Raw genomic sequence first — 14,242 nt, 5'->3', positions numbered from 1 at the left:
AGATACCATGGTGCAGGTACATACAAATACTGTACTTATGGCACACAAAATATTAATAGATATAGAAATCTGTTTTGCCATTCTGGAAAAAAACATATATATACATGCATATATTATTGCAAAACTAAATAGACAAAGTCCGATCATGGGTTATGGTTATGCATTTCGGATTACGACTCCGCTGTTACCCGGAGGTGTTTTGTTTGTTTCACTTTCAATTTTTCCAATCTAGACGAGAGACGTTATGTACATACATATATACGGATGGATGGCTGGATGGTTGCCCTGGGGTCTATACTATGTGTAGGTGTGTGATTATTTTGTTGCTGTCGGTGTTGAAGCATAAGTTTGTTTGCTATTATTGTTGTTGTTGTCGCTTGCTTAATGAGTGTTGGGTTCATAGTCAGACTCTTATCAACGGCAGTCGAAACCGTAAAGACTGAAATGGGATTGAGTACCTTATACTATATATAGAGGCGTCGGCGGCGGCGGCGGCAACGACTACGGCGGCGGACCAAAGTACACTTGACGACCGGACCGGGACAGTTCCTTAGGCAATTGCGACCAATCGATTGCATTTGATCATAAGAGAGAAAATAAAAATTAACAAAATTGGTATTGCAAATCTCTAAAAACTTGTGAGATTTTCTTTGACGGATGTTTCTTTTATGTTTTGCATTGAATTTTTCATCTTTTGTTCCTATAGTTTTTTTTTTTTTTATTGGTGTACGTGCTGGTAGGCAGTTGGACATACTTTTTTGGTTTGCAATCTATAAAAGCAGGGCCAAGCAACATGGATGATTTATACGATCACCAAAGATCACAGCCAGACAGAGAGAGAGCGAGACCGAGATAGAGGGAGAAGCAGACGGAGATAGAGCGAGGTGTAAGAAATACTTATACAAAATCCACACAAAGTACACATGTCCATCTCATCAATTTCTATAGGTATACCAACACACAGAAAGAAAAAGAACTTATAAATCGCAACTAGCAAAAGTCGAAAATAATTTCTATTCTCAAAAATGGTAACAATTTTCTTTAATCTTAATTTGTGTTCTTTAAAATCAATATAAATTCAAAGTAAACTTTTTAATCATAGGTGGAATTCTTGATAGTTTTTCAAAATTGATGTTTATATCAAAGTACGCACCTTATGAAAGATTGGCGAGAAATATATTATTATCCAAATGACTTCTTTAGTAATAGTTTCAATAGATAGATAGATAGAGAGATATCTATTTGTTCATTTGTTCATATCTATCTATCTATAGAGTTTAAAAAAAAGTCAGTCCATCGTGCGAAATTGAGTTTCTTTCAAAATGTTGTAAATATTCAACAAGATATTATAAAAAAAGTGCTGAAATGGTGATTGATTTCAGATACATACATATAAGTCTTTTTTAAAAACTTCATTTTGAAAATAATACATTTTGTTCCCATTTTCGATTTTCAATTGCAAAGAACCACTGTGGATTGAAAAGAGAGTTTCTTATTCCAACTATTTTATCGTGTGCGTGAAATAATCTTGAAAATCTATTTTGGCATGAGAACATTTTACTGATTACAAAATCAATCGAATTGGCTTAATAAAGATAACGCAGCCTATTTTATTCGCAGGTGTTTTGCACAGTGTACAAATGGTATAGCCAGCCAATGGGCCGCTGGACAGAAATCTCTATACATATTCCACAATTTTTAATGTGTATAGATGTATTATCAATAATGACTCGGACCCGTGCATTAACGCAGCTTTTAAGTAAGGCTCCTATTTAATACACGGTTTAGTCACAGTTCGAATTTTGCCCAGCATTGCACGGCAGGCGAACGCGTCCGAAGATTACGTATAGAGAGAGACTACCAGGTGGAGGAGATCGCGAGTTATTTCGAGTTTTTTTTTTGCTGTTGTGAAGATGTCGCAAACCCTGGACGATCTCAAGCTGCAACAGGTGCATGCCCGCCAGCTTCAGTTGCGTCAGGCGACACGCTCCAAATTTCGACGCATTAACTCATTGGACCTTATACCCGAACATCCCAGTCAAGATGAGTCCGAGAGTGAGGATTTGACCATGCCGCATAGGCATTTTGTTACTTTGCGCCGTCAGAAGACGGCCGATGGAAGTTTGCTGCGTAGCAGCCAAACATTATCCCAAACCCAGACGGAGCAGACATTGAGCACAAAGATATTGTTATTTGCTCCGCAATTACTGTTCCGGATACTTTTGACAGTGCTGCGATATGTGCTCTATATACCATTGTCCATAGCGGCGCCAAGTTTTTGGCTTTCGGCCCTTTTGTGGATATTTTGGAAGCTACTGCGCGTACCCATTGCCCTGGTCAAGTGGCTGCTAACCAATGAGGAGGAAATGAGACCGGGTACAGCCCAACGCCAGAAAACCGTACTTCTTAGCTGCGGCAGCACCATACAGACTTTGCATTTGGCCAGAAATTTCTACGGTTCTGGAGCCCGAGTGGTGGTCTTTGAGTTTGAGGGTTTATTTGGACTGGCACGGTTTTCCACAGCCGTGGATAAATTCTATGTGGTGCCGCGGCCAAGTACCAACAATGTGGAGCAGTATATAGCCGCACTTTGTCACATTGTGAAGAAGGAACGTCCAACTGTCTATGTGCCGGTGTGTGCCACCAGTCCGGCCTACTATGATGCTTTGGCCAAGCCGCATTTGGAGTTGTTGGGTTGCGCCAGTTTTGTTCCCGGAGTCCAAGAAACCCAGCAACTGGACGATTGCCTGCAACTGTTTCAGCGTTGTGAGGCTCAACAAATGGCACTGCCTGCCCATCAGGTGCTCACATCACCTGAACAACTGCCACAGATCTATGAGAGCGGATTCGTGGGTAGCTATCGTAATATCCTAATGGCAGCCGGCATGCAGGGAGTGCTGGAGCGACACAAGTATGTGCTGCCCAATAGGCGATCGGAATTAAAGTTCAATCATCATGAGATAAGCGAACAACAGCCCTGGCTAGTGGTGCGGGATCAGCCGGGCTATCATCATTATGTGACCTGTACCACAGTCAAGGACTCGCGGGTGGTAGCTAATGTCAGTTGCCGTGTGGAACATCATACAAAGAATCTGATACCGGTGCGACGTGAGGATGAGACCCAGATTGATCTTTGGCTGCGCTCCTTCTTTGCCAAGGTGCGTTTTCAGCGCAGCATCAATGCACATATCAGCTTCCGTTTGGTCAAGTCCCCGGCCCATGGTGGACAGTTCGTGCCCTTGGGTACACGGTTGGGTGTGGCCTTGCCCTACATATGCCATCATCGTTCGCATGCCCAGCTCCTGTGCAGGGCAATGAAATGCATTCATAAACGCGGCGGGCTGCCGGAAGATGAGCTATCAAACTGGAGTTGGTCATCCCTGGAGAGGACGTCATCGACAACGGCGCTGGACAAGAGAGAGGCCCTGTTTGCCTACTGGGATCCATTGCCATATTGTGCATACTACCATTTCCAGTTGCCGCTGGAGTCCGTCAAGTTGTTTTTGCAACGACGTTCTGCGACCAAAAGTTTATCGCCTCGTATCACGGTGCCGGTTCATTGAACGTGGATCATGCCGGACACGTTAGGGGATTGGGTATGGGGCATTTCAGGTGACGATGTAGCCGGTTGGGTGGGCGGGGGAATCGCGGCGGGATAAGGGAGTGAGAGAGATTACACAGACTGATCAATAATAAACATCTACATATACATATATATATAATATACATTGCGCATTTGCTCGCACGCATCGAATGGGGTTCAACATCCATCTAAGAAGATTAGGCATTGTAAACACTATATTTTTGTATATATGTAACTATGTACATATACATATACATATTCATATGGACGAACGCATAAGTTCGTTAGCTTCGCATTATAAATAATTTATACAATATACGCTTTAATTACCCATTTGACTTGGTTTTATTTCACACACTATTATGTATATATAAATGTATATATTTGTTTAAACTTGTTTATTAGGAATTTTTCACATTTTTCACTTCTCGATTATAAAACGCAACTAAACGCATCTGAAAGATCTTTAGAATGATGGCAAAGGGTTTGTTTTGGTTGGTCATCGGGGGTTGTTTTGACCACGTTCTTTATTGGCCTTAACTAATGGCTCGTTGCTTGGCAACGAAACGGGCTTTAGGTCAGTTCTAATTGCGGTTAAAGCAGGTAACTGAGTCATTTGCATTAATCCAAAGAGGGGAATATGGGGTTGCAAATGGGTAAGAATATACTTATACCTGTTTATAAAATTAGTAATTCAATATAGTTTAAATGCAATCACAAAAAACGCTTTCAATGTCTAAATTCAAAGACAAACTGGTAAAGAGAAAAACTGGTACCAATAAAAGTGTAATAAATGCATTTACAAAAATTGCTTTTCGTTTAATTTTATGTTAAAAACCAAAAAAAGTAAAGACATGTTCGTTACTTTTTAAATTACATAGTACAGAACGATTTATCGATAACACCAGGATGTAATTATCCGTCGATAATAACAGAATAACGAATATTTAGTATAATGCGAGACTATCAACATGACTATTCATTTTTATAGTAAGTAAATATTGGGTTTTAGCTATACTGAATATGAAATAGTAGTAGTAATAATAGTAAAGACGTGTGGGTGTGAAACGAAAGAGTGTTCAGCAGTTGCTAATAGACGCCGCTACGTAGTTCTTTTGGTTGTTACGTCTTTGTTTACGTGGGTGTGTGTCTTTACGTCTTTATCGTGTTTTGGCGCAACGTAGGTGAATCGGACTGTTTATTATATTTGTTGTTGTTAAGAACTTTAAGCAGAATAAATCCAAGGCTCTGCACAACACAATGAACAACAGTCCCAAGGACGTGTCTATGTCTGGTGGAGCTGGTTACAGACGTGGACAAGTAGACAACAATGCCGTCTCGGGTATCTCTATCAGCATTGAGAGTGATGATAATGAGTCAACCACAGCAGAGCACGAATATTTACTGCCCGCTGGCACCTCATCGTCTGTTACCTCTGCGATGCCAGGAAGCAGTGCTACCACCGGTGTCCATCTAGATCATGGCAGTAATCTGTCTGGTAGGAGCAGCAGCCTAACTACTGGCGGTGGCGTAGGTGCCAGTCGTTATCCATCCCATCATGGCAATATAATTTCATCGTTTTTGGCCAGACAACGATCATACACACCACCCATGCGAGTTACAACACAAGTGAACCGCCGATTGCAGCCGTCCCGCAGCATGGGAGCCAATAACGCCTCCAGCCCAGAAGAGACTTCTCCTAGTCCAGTTGTAGGGGCGTCATCCAGTGCTAACAGCGGTGCACCAGCATCGAGTTCAGCAAGCGGAGTACGGCAATTGGGAAATTTCTGGCGTGTCAATCTTAACGAGGTCATCTCGTTATCTACAGCTCCGTCGACCGAGGCGCTGAGATCCTTTATTACACATTCCAATTTTCGTTATCAACCCGCACCAACTGGTAGCGCAGCTACCTCTCCAGTTGACAACTCCCATATTTTAATTAACAATCAGCCCCAAATAAACCCGACGGCGGCAGCAGCAGGTGGTAGTCAGGAAGCGGCGACAAGCCCATCGTCTCCTCTTCGCATGAATCGTAATGGACAGGGACACATGGGCAGAAGCATTTCGTTGCGTGAAGGCGAAATGCGACACACTCATGGTTTGACTGGCAGCAGACACAATGCCAGCGTTATAGGATTGAGCAGCAGCAGCAATGGACAACCACCGACATATGAAGAGAGCGAACCTGTTAATAGTGCACATCCCGAGCGTATCGACAACGGTAGTGGTGGCGGAGGTGGTAATCCGGATGCTGGTACTGACAATGCGGCCATTCCGGCCGACGCCCACGAGCACAATGGTGGAGAAGACGAGCCTCTTATTTCAGATATGGTGGTGCAGATCCTTAGTCACTTTGTTCGCTATTTGCCAATAATCGGCATATTGCTTACCAAATTTATCCACGACCATCTTCTAGGTATTTTAGATCTCCTGGTACTGCAGACTGTGATGTACAATGTAAACCGATCTGTGCGCCATCAGGTGGCCCGATTGGCCCAGAAAAACTATGTAGTGTTAATACGTGATGCGGTTCTCGTTGGCATGGTGGTCTTGTTGAGGCTCTTTATGGCCTCAGCTCCGCCAGATCCCTTCGGTTTGATTGTTCCGCCGCCAAAGAAATATTTTAGTGTCGAAGTTACTGCCCTTCCGTACAAGACAGAAGGCGAGAATGCCGAGAAGGAGATCCAGTTACCCCAACCAACCTCCTCATCCTCGGAGACACTAAAGGCCACATTTAGTACAGACACATACGATGTCCTTAAGGTCATCCCTTTGGGAATGTTGCTCTATTATGTGGCTGTCAGTGATCTTATTATTAAGCTATTAACCATGTTTATTAAACTGGCCATCACCATGCTGCCCATGCATGTCCTGAGGTTAAAAGTCCGGGTAAGTCTTGGCCGCAACCCTTTCAAATGTTTATCTTAACTTTTTATTCTTTCATTTACAATACAGGCTCGTCTATATGTCCTGGTGGAGTATCTCTCACAATTCTATCGTGCCCTTACACCGATCACCCAATGGTTCTACTATCTATACGAGTCCTATTCTGGTCTGGAAGTCATTTCAGGTGGTTTCTTTTGCTCCATGTATTTGGGAGCAAAGATCTTTGAACTTATTGAACGCGGAAAATCGTTGAAGAAAGCCATAGTGACCTTTAGGCGAAATATTGTAAGACCTTGTTGTACACTTTACAAAATTAAGTCATATTACTAATCATTCTTTTATTAGGACTCGGAACGTCCGCCGACAAAAGATGAATTAGATGCCGCTGGCTCTGTGTGTCCAATTTGCCACGATTCGTATAACACTCCAACACTCTTAGAGTGTGGTCATATATTTTGTGATGAGTGCGTCCAGACTTGGTTCAAGCGTGAACAAACTTGCCCCATGTGCCGGGCAAAAGTTAGCGACGATCCTGCTTGGCAAGATGGTAGCACCACTTTCTTCCATCAGCTTTACTAGCTGAACTTCTGTCTTTTTCCAAAAAATTTTCAATTTTAAATACGTGTATATATTATATTGACTATATATATGAATAGTCCGCAAGCTAGCATTTGTTTATTTAAGTTTATCCGTTACATATTTAACTATTATTAAAAGTCATAATAAAAAAAAAAAGAGGAAAAAAGATTGAAGTAGAGAAATATTACTTTGGTTTCGCCTGGCGACGGGCCGAGCCGAGAGAGTGGGCTTCATAGTATTCGCCATCGCTCCTAGTTGCCTTTTTGTTGATTTCTGTGTGTCGATCTTTACTCACAATCTCTTCTAGAATTTCACTGTCGCCCTTTATTAGACGTATTCGCCCAGTAACCGGATCAACTTCGCGACGAATCTGACTCTGACGCCGCTGATATTCCTCCGGTGTCTCTGGGGCGTGGGATTTGCTGTTCATCAACGCTTAAATTAAGTAATATAACAACATTGAGAAGAAGCTAATAGCCCATAGAAAAATAGACGAACGGACCTATTGGTATGGCAAAGTCCTCATCGCCACTTTCAGCCTGGGGAGGATTGGCTGTTGCTGCCGGTTGTGAAACCGAAGTCTCATTGTCTTTGCTTCTCTCACGTCTGTGTTTTTCATGTTTTTTGGACTTTCTTGTCTTGTGTTTTTCTTTGTGTTCCTTGCGCTTATGTTTATGCTTTTTTTTCTTCTTATCGCTTCCCATTTTTCGTTACAAGTATAAATCTTTAAGTAGGGATGAAATCGATAACATATCTGCAAGTAATTAAATGATTCTATTTTGATAATCTAACTAATAATTATAATATTACTTAGTGGTTCGTATGTAGTGCTACGTTAAGCGGAATTATAAAATAACGCTTAATATAAGTTCTTAAGAAAATTTGTTTAGATTTTTTAAATATTTGTCACGATTTTGGTAGTTTACCAATACTGGTTTTTGACAGCGCCGCGTGGAATGTGGAATCTAAAAGTGGATACTAATTGGACGCATGTTGTGTACAAAACGAATTAAAAAACAACAAAAAAATTACTATTTAGAATTTCTTGCAAAGAATAATACGGTTAAATAACACAAGCAAACGGAACGAAGAAACGGATTGGACTTATACATCAATCGTCTTGATATCTATAATTTGGAGCGGCGGCCCCACAAAATACGTTGGTGTTGTGGAAGAGCCCAAACACACACATACAACCACATACACATCCACAGAGAGCCAAAGGAAAGAATTTGAAATTCTAAAAGAAACTTGAGCAAAATTTTACTTTAATTTAACAACAAACACAGAATATAGTTGAAAAAGAATTCGTAACCGTGGCCATCATTATTAACAACGTCGGCGTTTGTGGGGAGCAGCAGCCGCCAGCAGCAGCAGCAGAAACAACAAAAGCAACAACAGCAGTAACAAAAGTAGCAGCAGCAGCAGCCAGAAGAAAGCAACAGTCAACAGCAGGCAAAGGCAAAGGGAAACATCTTCAAAGTATTGTGACCACCGAGATCAGGATAAGCATGGAGAAAGTAGCAACCAAACAATATGAATCGTAAGTGGGCTAAAGTCAGTCTAGTAGTAGGCGTAAAGTGAAATGACAAAAAAAAAGGAACTGGGCCAATTGATCCCATTATGTTAGGTTATGTTTTCTTACAACATTTTGCTATATATATAATTAATCACTCTCCTCCCCATCCGCAATGTATGTTTCTGTATCTACTCTGGGTCGTCCTCTTCAGATTCGCGAAATAGTATATCCGCCGCCAGTTCCTCATTCTTATCACAGGCCAGATAAACCTGTAAAACCATCTCACGTTGAAACCCAAGCGAAATCAAACGCTCCACTGCAGCTAGCTCCTCCGGAGTAAGAGAAACCTGAATACTCTCAGAACCGCCGTCATCCTCAAAGCCATTCTGAATGCCATTCCGTATGGCCTCTAACGTCTCCGGATCGCTTTCGCCTATGCGTCTCAAAAGTCCCTCCAGTGCTTCAGGATGGTCACGTATCGCATCCCTGAATTGAATAAATCTGGGATCAGACAATAATTCAGCCCAGTCTGGAGACGATAAAGATGAAGACGAAGTTGTCGATGGCGTTGGTAAAGGTTGGGATGGAGGTAGTCCATTAATAAGATATTCAATCGCACGCTCTGGATGATTAAAGCTTGCTCGCAAGGCAGCCCGCACTTCCTCCTCTTCATAGCCCATAGAAACCAGTTCCCGGACACGATCCTCATTGGGTGCCTGAGAGGGTCGCCGTGGTTCCTGTTGGCTCGATTGTGCCGTTAGTGGTGGTGTTGGTGGCACTAATTCTTCTTTGACTGGAGTCTCGACTTGAACTGGTTTATTTTTACCCATCATCACTATGATTTTTCCATCCTGAATATTATATTCACTCAGTGGCTGGGTATCCTCCATAATGCGTCCGGCATAAATCAGTTGCAATTGCTCTGCAGATAGCGATATTTCTGGTATACCGGCCAAATGTTTCTTTAGTGCTAACACACTCTGCGAGACGTTCATCTCCACATTAAACGACTTTTGATCCAGAGAGCGTATTAAGAGTTTCATCTTGGAAAAATCCAAAAATTATTCCGAAATTATAGAAATTAGCGAAAATTATATACAAATGTGTATATTTGTTTAGCCCTTTTCAAATTGAATGACGACTCAAAATTTGTTTGATAATATTTTGAAATGTTTTTCAATACAACTAGATTATTTACTTGAATTCCACCCTCTTTTGACATTATTTTCGAAATTCCATTTCGATTATTTTGTAAATATTGTAGATTAAGCACGTGGCCTTTAAAGCCAGTACAGCCACAAAATCACAAACTGATATTTTTCAGTAATGTTTAGTATTTATATATTCTACAAGAAGCATGATTATGCTAAGATACAAAAACAGATTTAATTAGATTTTATTTTATAAACCATTGAAATCGAACCCTTGACTAACTAATCAAAACGATTTTCATTCGTGTTTCGTGTTATGCCTTCACGTTGCAGGAAAATTTGGCCAGATCTCGTCGACAGCGATGACAGCGATGTAGAGAACGACATAGATGTGGACAAACTGCCACCGCTGGAGGTTGGACCCAATGAGAATCGCCTGCAGCACACATACTGTCTGTGGTTCTCGCGCAAGGGTACACAGAGAGCAGCCACGGATTACAGCAAATCCCTGCATGTGGTGGGACGATGTGCCAGTGTCCAGCAATGGTGGTCCCTCTATTCTCATCTCATAAGGCCAACGTCATTGAAACCGTATAGAGAGTTGAGTCTCTTTAAACAGGGAATCAAGCCAATGTGGGAGGATCCGGCGAATAGTAAGGGAGGCCAATGGGTAATACGTTTGCGTAAGAACAAAATTGAACGAGCCTGGGAGAATGTTTGCATGGCCATGCTCGGCGAGCAATTTTTGGTTGGTGATGAAATATGCGGAATAGTGCTGCAGACAAAGTATCCGGTAAGTGAAGAAGCACAAAATGTTTAATTACCCATCTATATATAGAAATGTCTAAAGTTTTTATAAAAATTTGTTTGGAAACCAAGCGAAATGTCGATTTCAAACTAACGCGCGCGTATGCTTTCGTTGTGCCAGTGTTGAAAAGTGCTCGCATGTGGGCAATCCAGTGCTATTAAATATATCGCTTTTCGGTTGTCAATTGTTGTGTACCGGTCGAGTTCCATTCATAATAAAACCAGGCCCAACCCCTGGCTTACTTTTTTGCAGCCCTGATTAACGAATGGGTTCCACAAACAAAATGCATATATTACACTGTTGCTGTTGTTGTTGATATGTTGGTATTTTTTAGTACATTTTTTTTTGGGATGCGTTATGTGGTATTTTTCCAGTATGCGATTCACTAAAAAGTGAAAACAAGAAAATGCCAAACAAAAGAGACGAGACGAAAAATAACTAAGATAAACGAATAACAAAAATTATATGGCCGCGGTTGAGTAAATATGCAATTAAAGCAAACATTTTGCGCCAACTAAAACTAGAAAGTGAATGTGCGCTAACCAAAGTAATGGAAAATTGTGAAAATTCCAACACATGTGCCGGCGAAAAGCCAGAAATACGATAACAAAGCGTAGTTGTAAAATAAACGCAGAGAGAGAGACAGCGCCAGCGCACTGGCAATTCATTCCACATACATATACGCGCACCCACACACACCAGCAAAAACTTGGCAGTCTTGTTTCGAATTCCTTGTATCAGATTGACGAGAGCCAGCAACGCGTCGAGTGTGTGTTTTCGCCGTCAAGCGCGTAAAAACAATAGGCAACAAGAAGAAAATATTAAAAAAAAAAAAAAAAAAAGTAGTGACACCCCGCGCGACACCCATCTCATTCGCTGTATGAGAGCGAGGGAGTGAGAAAGAGTGAACGACAAACAACGAACAGCATAAAAACGCGCCGAGTAAAAGAGAGAAGGAACGAAAACGCCCACCGTAACGCGCCTGCCCTTCGTCTACGACCGCCCCACATCCATACCCACCCTCGCTCAACTCCCCCCGCGTGACCATTCGGAGAAAAAACGTCACATCTTGGTGGCAAGAAGAAGCAGAACAACCGAACGCAGAAGAAGAAGAGCAGCAAAGTCACTAGTAAAATTGGAGCTTTGCGCAGAAATCGATTTTTTTTTTTGGGCAATTTAAGCGATTTGGTTGGGGGCTACGCCACCCATAGACGCCCCCTTGAAGCACGCGTTTGATATTTAGATAGCCGAAAACCGTTCGCAACGTGTTCCACATGCAAATGCATTTTCATCGACTGTGACGACACGATCACCCACCCCCCTTGCCCTCGCTCCCGCATTACTCCACATGCAATCAATGGCATTCAAAAATAAAAATATATTAATAAATATATAATTACCGACCGAATTCAAATATGAAACAAGTGTTATAAAACCAAACAAAAAATCTAGCAAAAAGTTTATAAATTAAAAAGAAAAAAACATTTATTCTGTGTCATCTCTGAAATTTGTTAATAATCAAAATACACAAAATAAAGAAAAAAAAATCTTGAGTGAGTCACGTTAATTTGGCATTGTTGTTACTGCTGCTGCCGCCGCCGCCGATGCTGGCCCACTCATAATCTCTCGCGCACTCACTCACACTCATTGTGAGTTTTAGCTGTTGCGAGCGCGAAAAGCGAAACATAAAAGAAATCGAAATAAACATAACATAACAATATATTAAGTAAAAGAAGAAAAAAAGCACAGCCAAAAGTGGAAGTGAAGTAAAAGTGTATATACTGAAAAGAGGCGAATAATAATAAATAAACGGCGGAAAATTAAGAAATCAACAAAAACAAAAAGCCACGAAAAATCAATAATATAAAAAACAAAAAAGAAAAAGTCTCAAGACTTTTGGTGAACACAAGATTCAGTGGAGAAAAGTGCAAAACGGCGGTTATAAAGAAAAACCAGCTAACTGTTAATCACAGCGCTTCAAAAAAAAAAACAAAAAGCTTACATAAAGAGCTTTTTTTGAAGCGGTAAACGGAAAATCCAAACTAAATTCGTCAATAGACACACAACATTTTTTAAATCAACTTAAAAATGACTAAAGACAGATTAGCCGCCTTGCATGCCGCCCAATCGGATGACGAGGAATCCGAGGATGTGGCCGTCAATGTTGATGGCCATGATTCCTACATGGATGACTTCTTTGCCCAGGTCGAGGAGATACGGGGCATGATTGACAAGGTTCAGGATAATGTCGAGGAGGTGAAGAAGAAGCATTCGGCCATTTTATCGGCACCACAAACCGATGAGAAGACCAAGCAAGAGCTTGAGGATCTAATGGCCGATATTAAGAAAAACGCGAATCGTGTCCGTGGAAAACTTAAGGGCATCGAACAGAATATCGAACAGGAGGAGCAACAGAATAAATCATCGGCCGATTTGCGTATACGAAAAACTCAACATTCGACCTTATCGCGTAAATTTGTTGAAGTTATGACCGAATATAATCGCACTCAGACCGATTATCGAGAGCGCTGCAAGGGAAGAATACAGCGTCAATTGGAGATAACGGGTCGTCCGACCAACGATGATGAGCTCGAGAAAATGTTGGAGGAGGGAAATCCATCAGTATTTACCCAGGGCATCATTATGGAAACGCAGCAGGCGAAACAAACGTTAGCCGATATCGAGGCGCGGCATCAGGACATTATGAAATTGGAAACATCGATCAAGGAGCTGCACGATATGTTCATGGATATGGCCATGTTGGTGGAGTCGCAGGGCGAAATGATTGATCGCATTGAATATCATGTGGAGCATGCTATGGACTATGTGCAGACAGCAACTCAGGACACAAAGAAGGCGCTCAAATATCAGAGTAAAGCGCGCCGAAAGAAGATCATGATACTGATATGCTTGACTGTGTTGGGTATCTTAGCGGCTGCATATGTTAGCAGTTATTTCATGTAAATTGATGCAATTACTTAACACACTACACACACACACATATACACCTACAACACTCATACAACATACAACACACTTACCAATGTCTATTTAGGATGTTGCGCAAACCCACCCAAAAGATACAGAGAGAAAGAGAGAGAGAGAGAAATAAAGAGAGAAAAATTAAAAAGATTAACAAAAATTACAATGTAACTGTAAGCGGGGCTTAATTGCCACGCCCAACTTACCAGTGAACGCCCCCGTCAACACATACCCACACAAACACACACTACTTACATGCATAGATATATAGAAACTATAGCTAATTTTTATTATTTAAATAATTAAATAACAACAAAACAAAAGGATGAAATTAAGCGTCTCGAGAGTCTCAGAGTCTAGCTACACACACACACACACACACAGACAGACAGAAGCTTAACTAACTTGAAAACTAAACAGTAAATATATTTATATAGCCAACTACTCTGATATACACGATATATAAACAAATTGCTAATTCAAATATATATATAAGTATATATAAAAAATGTATTTATGAGGTGGAAATAATCAGAAGTAATTGCAAAAAAGAGACATGAAATTTTATTGATTATTGTTATAATGCGAAGCAAAAATGAACAAAACAAAAGCAACAAATTGAGTCAAATGCAAAAAAAAAAAAAACTAAAAAACAACTAACACACACTCTCACACAAACACACATAAACACTTGAAATGCAATTAAAAAACAAGTTTTTTGTAGTTTATCTATT

The 14,242-nt window shown here is 41.0% G+C and overlaps 6 protein-coding genes across 6 annotated transcripts in view; 4 read left to right on the top strand and 2 right to left on the bottom strand.

Annotated features, from left to right (window-relative positions):
- Positions 1–1,798: 1,798 nt before the first annotated feature.
- LOC6647666 lies at positions 1,799–3,913 on the top strand. The gene has a single exon (XM_002070175.4). The coding sequence runs from the start codon at positions 1,914–1,916 to the stop codon at positions 3,561–3,563; it is 1,650 nt and encodes a 549-aa protein (XP_002070211.1). The 5' UTR covers positions 1,799–1,913; the 3' UTR covers positions 3,564–3,913.
- Positions 3,914–4,710: 797 nt separating this feature from the next.
- Positions 4,711–7,097, top strand: LOC6647464. Its single transcript, XM_002070176.4, has 3 exons — positions 4,711–6,472; positions 6,539–6,754; positions 6,815–7,097. The coding sequence occupies exons 1-3, from the start codon at positions 4,844–4,846 to the stop codon at positions 7,046–7,048; spliced, it is 2,079 nt and encodes a 692-aa protein (XP_002070212.2). The 5' UTR covers positions 4,711–4,843; the 3' UTR covers positions 7,049–7,097.
- On the bottom strand, positions 7,089–7,929 carry LOC6647465 (ADP-ribosylation factor-like protein 6-interacting protein 4). Its single transcript, XM_002070177.3, has 3 exons — positions 7,859–7,929; positions 7,551–7,802; positions 7,089–7,483 (listed from the first exon to the last, which is right to left on the bottom strand). Exons 2-3 carry the CDS (start codon positions 7,750–7,752, stop codon positions 7,233–7,235), a joined length of 453 nt encoding a protein of 150 aa, XP_002070213.1. The 5' UTR covers positions 7,753–7,802; positions 7,859–7,929; the 3' UTR covers positions 7,089–7,232.
- A 396-nt stretch (positions 7,930–8,325) lies between these two features.
- LOC6647466 (eukaryotic translation initiation factor 4E type 2) overlaps positions 8,326–14,242 on the top strand; it is a gene marked incomplete at its 5' end in the record, with an annotated part of 43,575 nt that continues 37,658 nt past the window's right edge. Inside the window, 2 exons of the mRNA XM_023178218.2 lie at positions 8,326–8,591; positions 10,052–10,511. Of these exons, the coding sequence (XP_023033986.1) occupies positions 8,326–8,591; positions 10,052–10,511 (726 nt within the window). The remainder of the gene's footprint in view (positions 8,592–10,051; positions 10,512–14,242) is intronic.
- LOC6647467 (UV excision repair protein rhp23) lies at positions 8,649–9,644 on the bottom strand. Its single transcript, XM_002070179.3, has one exon. The coding sequence runs from the start codon at positions 9,608–9,610 to the stop codon at positions 8,756–8,758; it is 855 nt and encodes a 284-aa protein (XP_002070215.1). The 5' UTR covers positions 9,611–9,644; the 3' UTR covers positions 8,649–8,755.
- The window catches only part of LOC26530259 (syntaxin-1A), a 34,084-nt gene continuing 32,208 nt past the window's right edge, over positions 12,367–14,242 (top strand). The window contains exon 1 of the mRNA XM_023178453.2: positions 12,367–13,486. Within this exon, the coding sequence (XP_023034221.1) occupies positions 12,615–13,486 (872 nt within the window). The 5' untranslated portion in view covers positions 12,367–12,614. The remainder of the gene's footprint in view (positions 13,487–14,242) is intronic.

The sequence above is a fragment of the Drosophila willistoni genome, chromosome 3R (genome assembly GCF_018902025.1).
Source record: "Drosophila willistoni isolate 14030-0811.24 chromosome 3R, UCI_dwil_1.1, whole genome shotgun sequence".
Classification (NCBI taxonomy): domain Eukaryota; kingdom Metazoa; phylum Arthropoda; class Insecta; order Diptera; family Drosophilidae; genus Drosophila; species Drosophila willistoni.
This window is presented reverse-complemented; position numbering and strand designations above follow the sequence as displayed.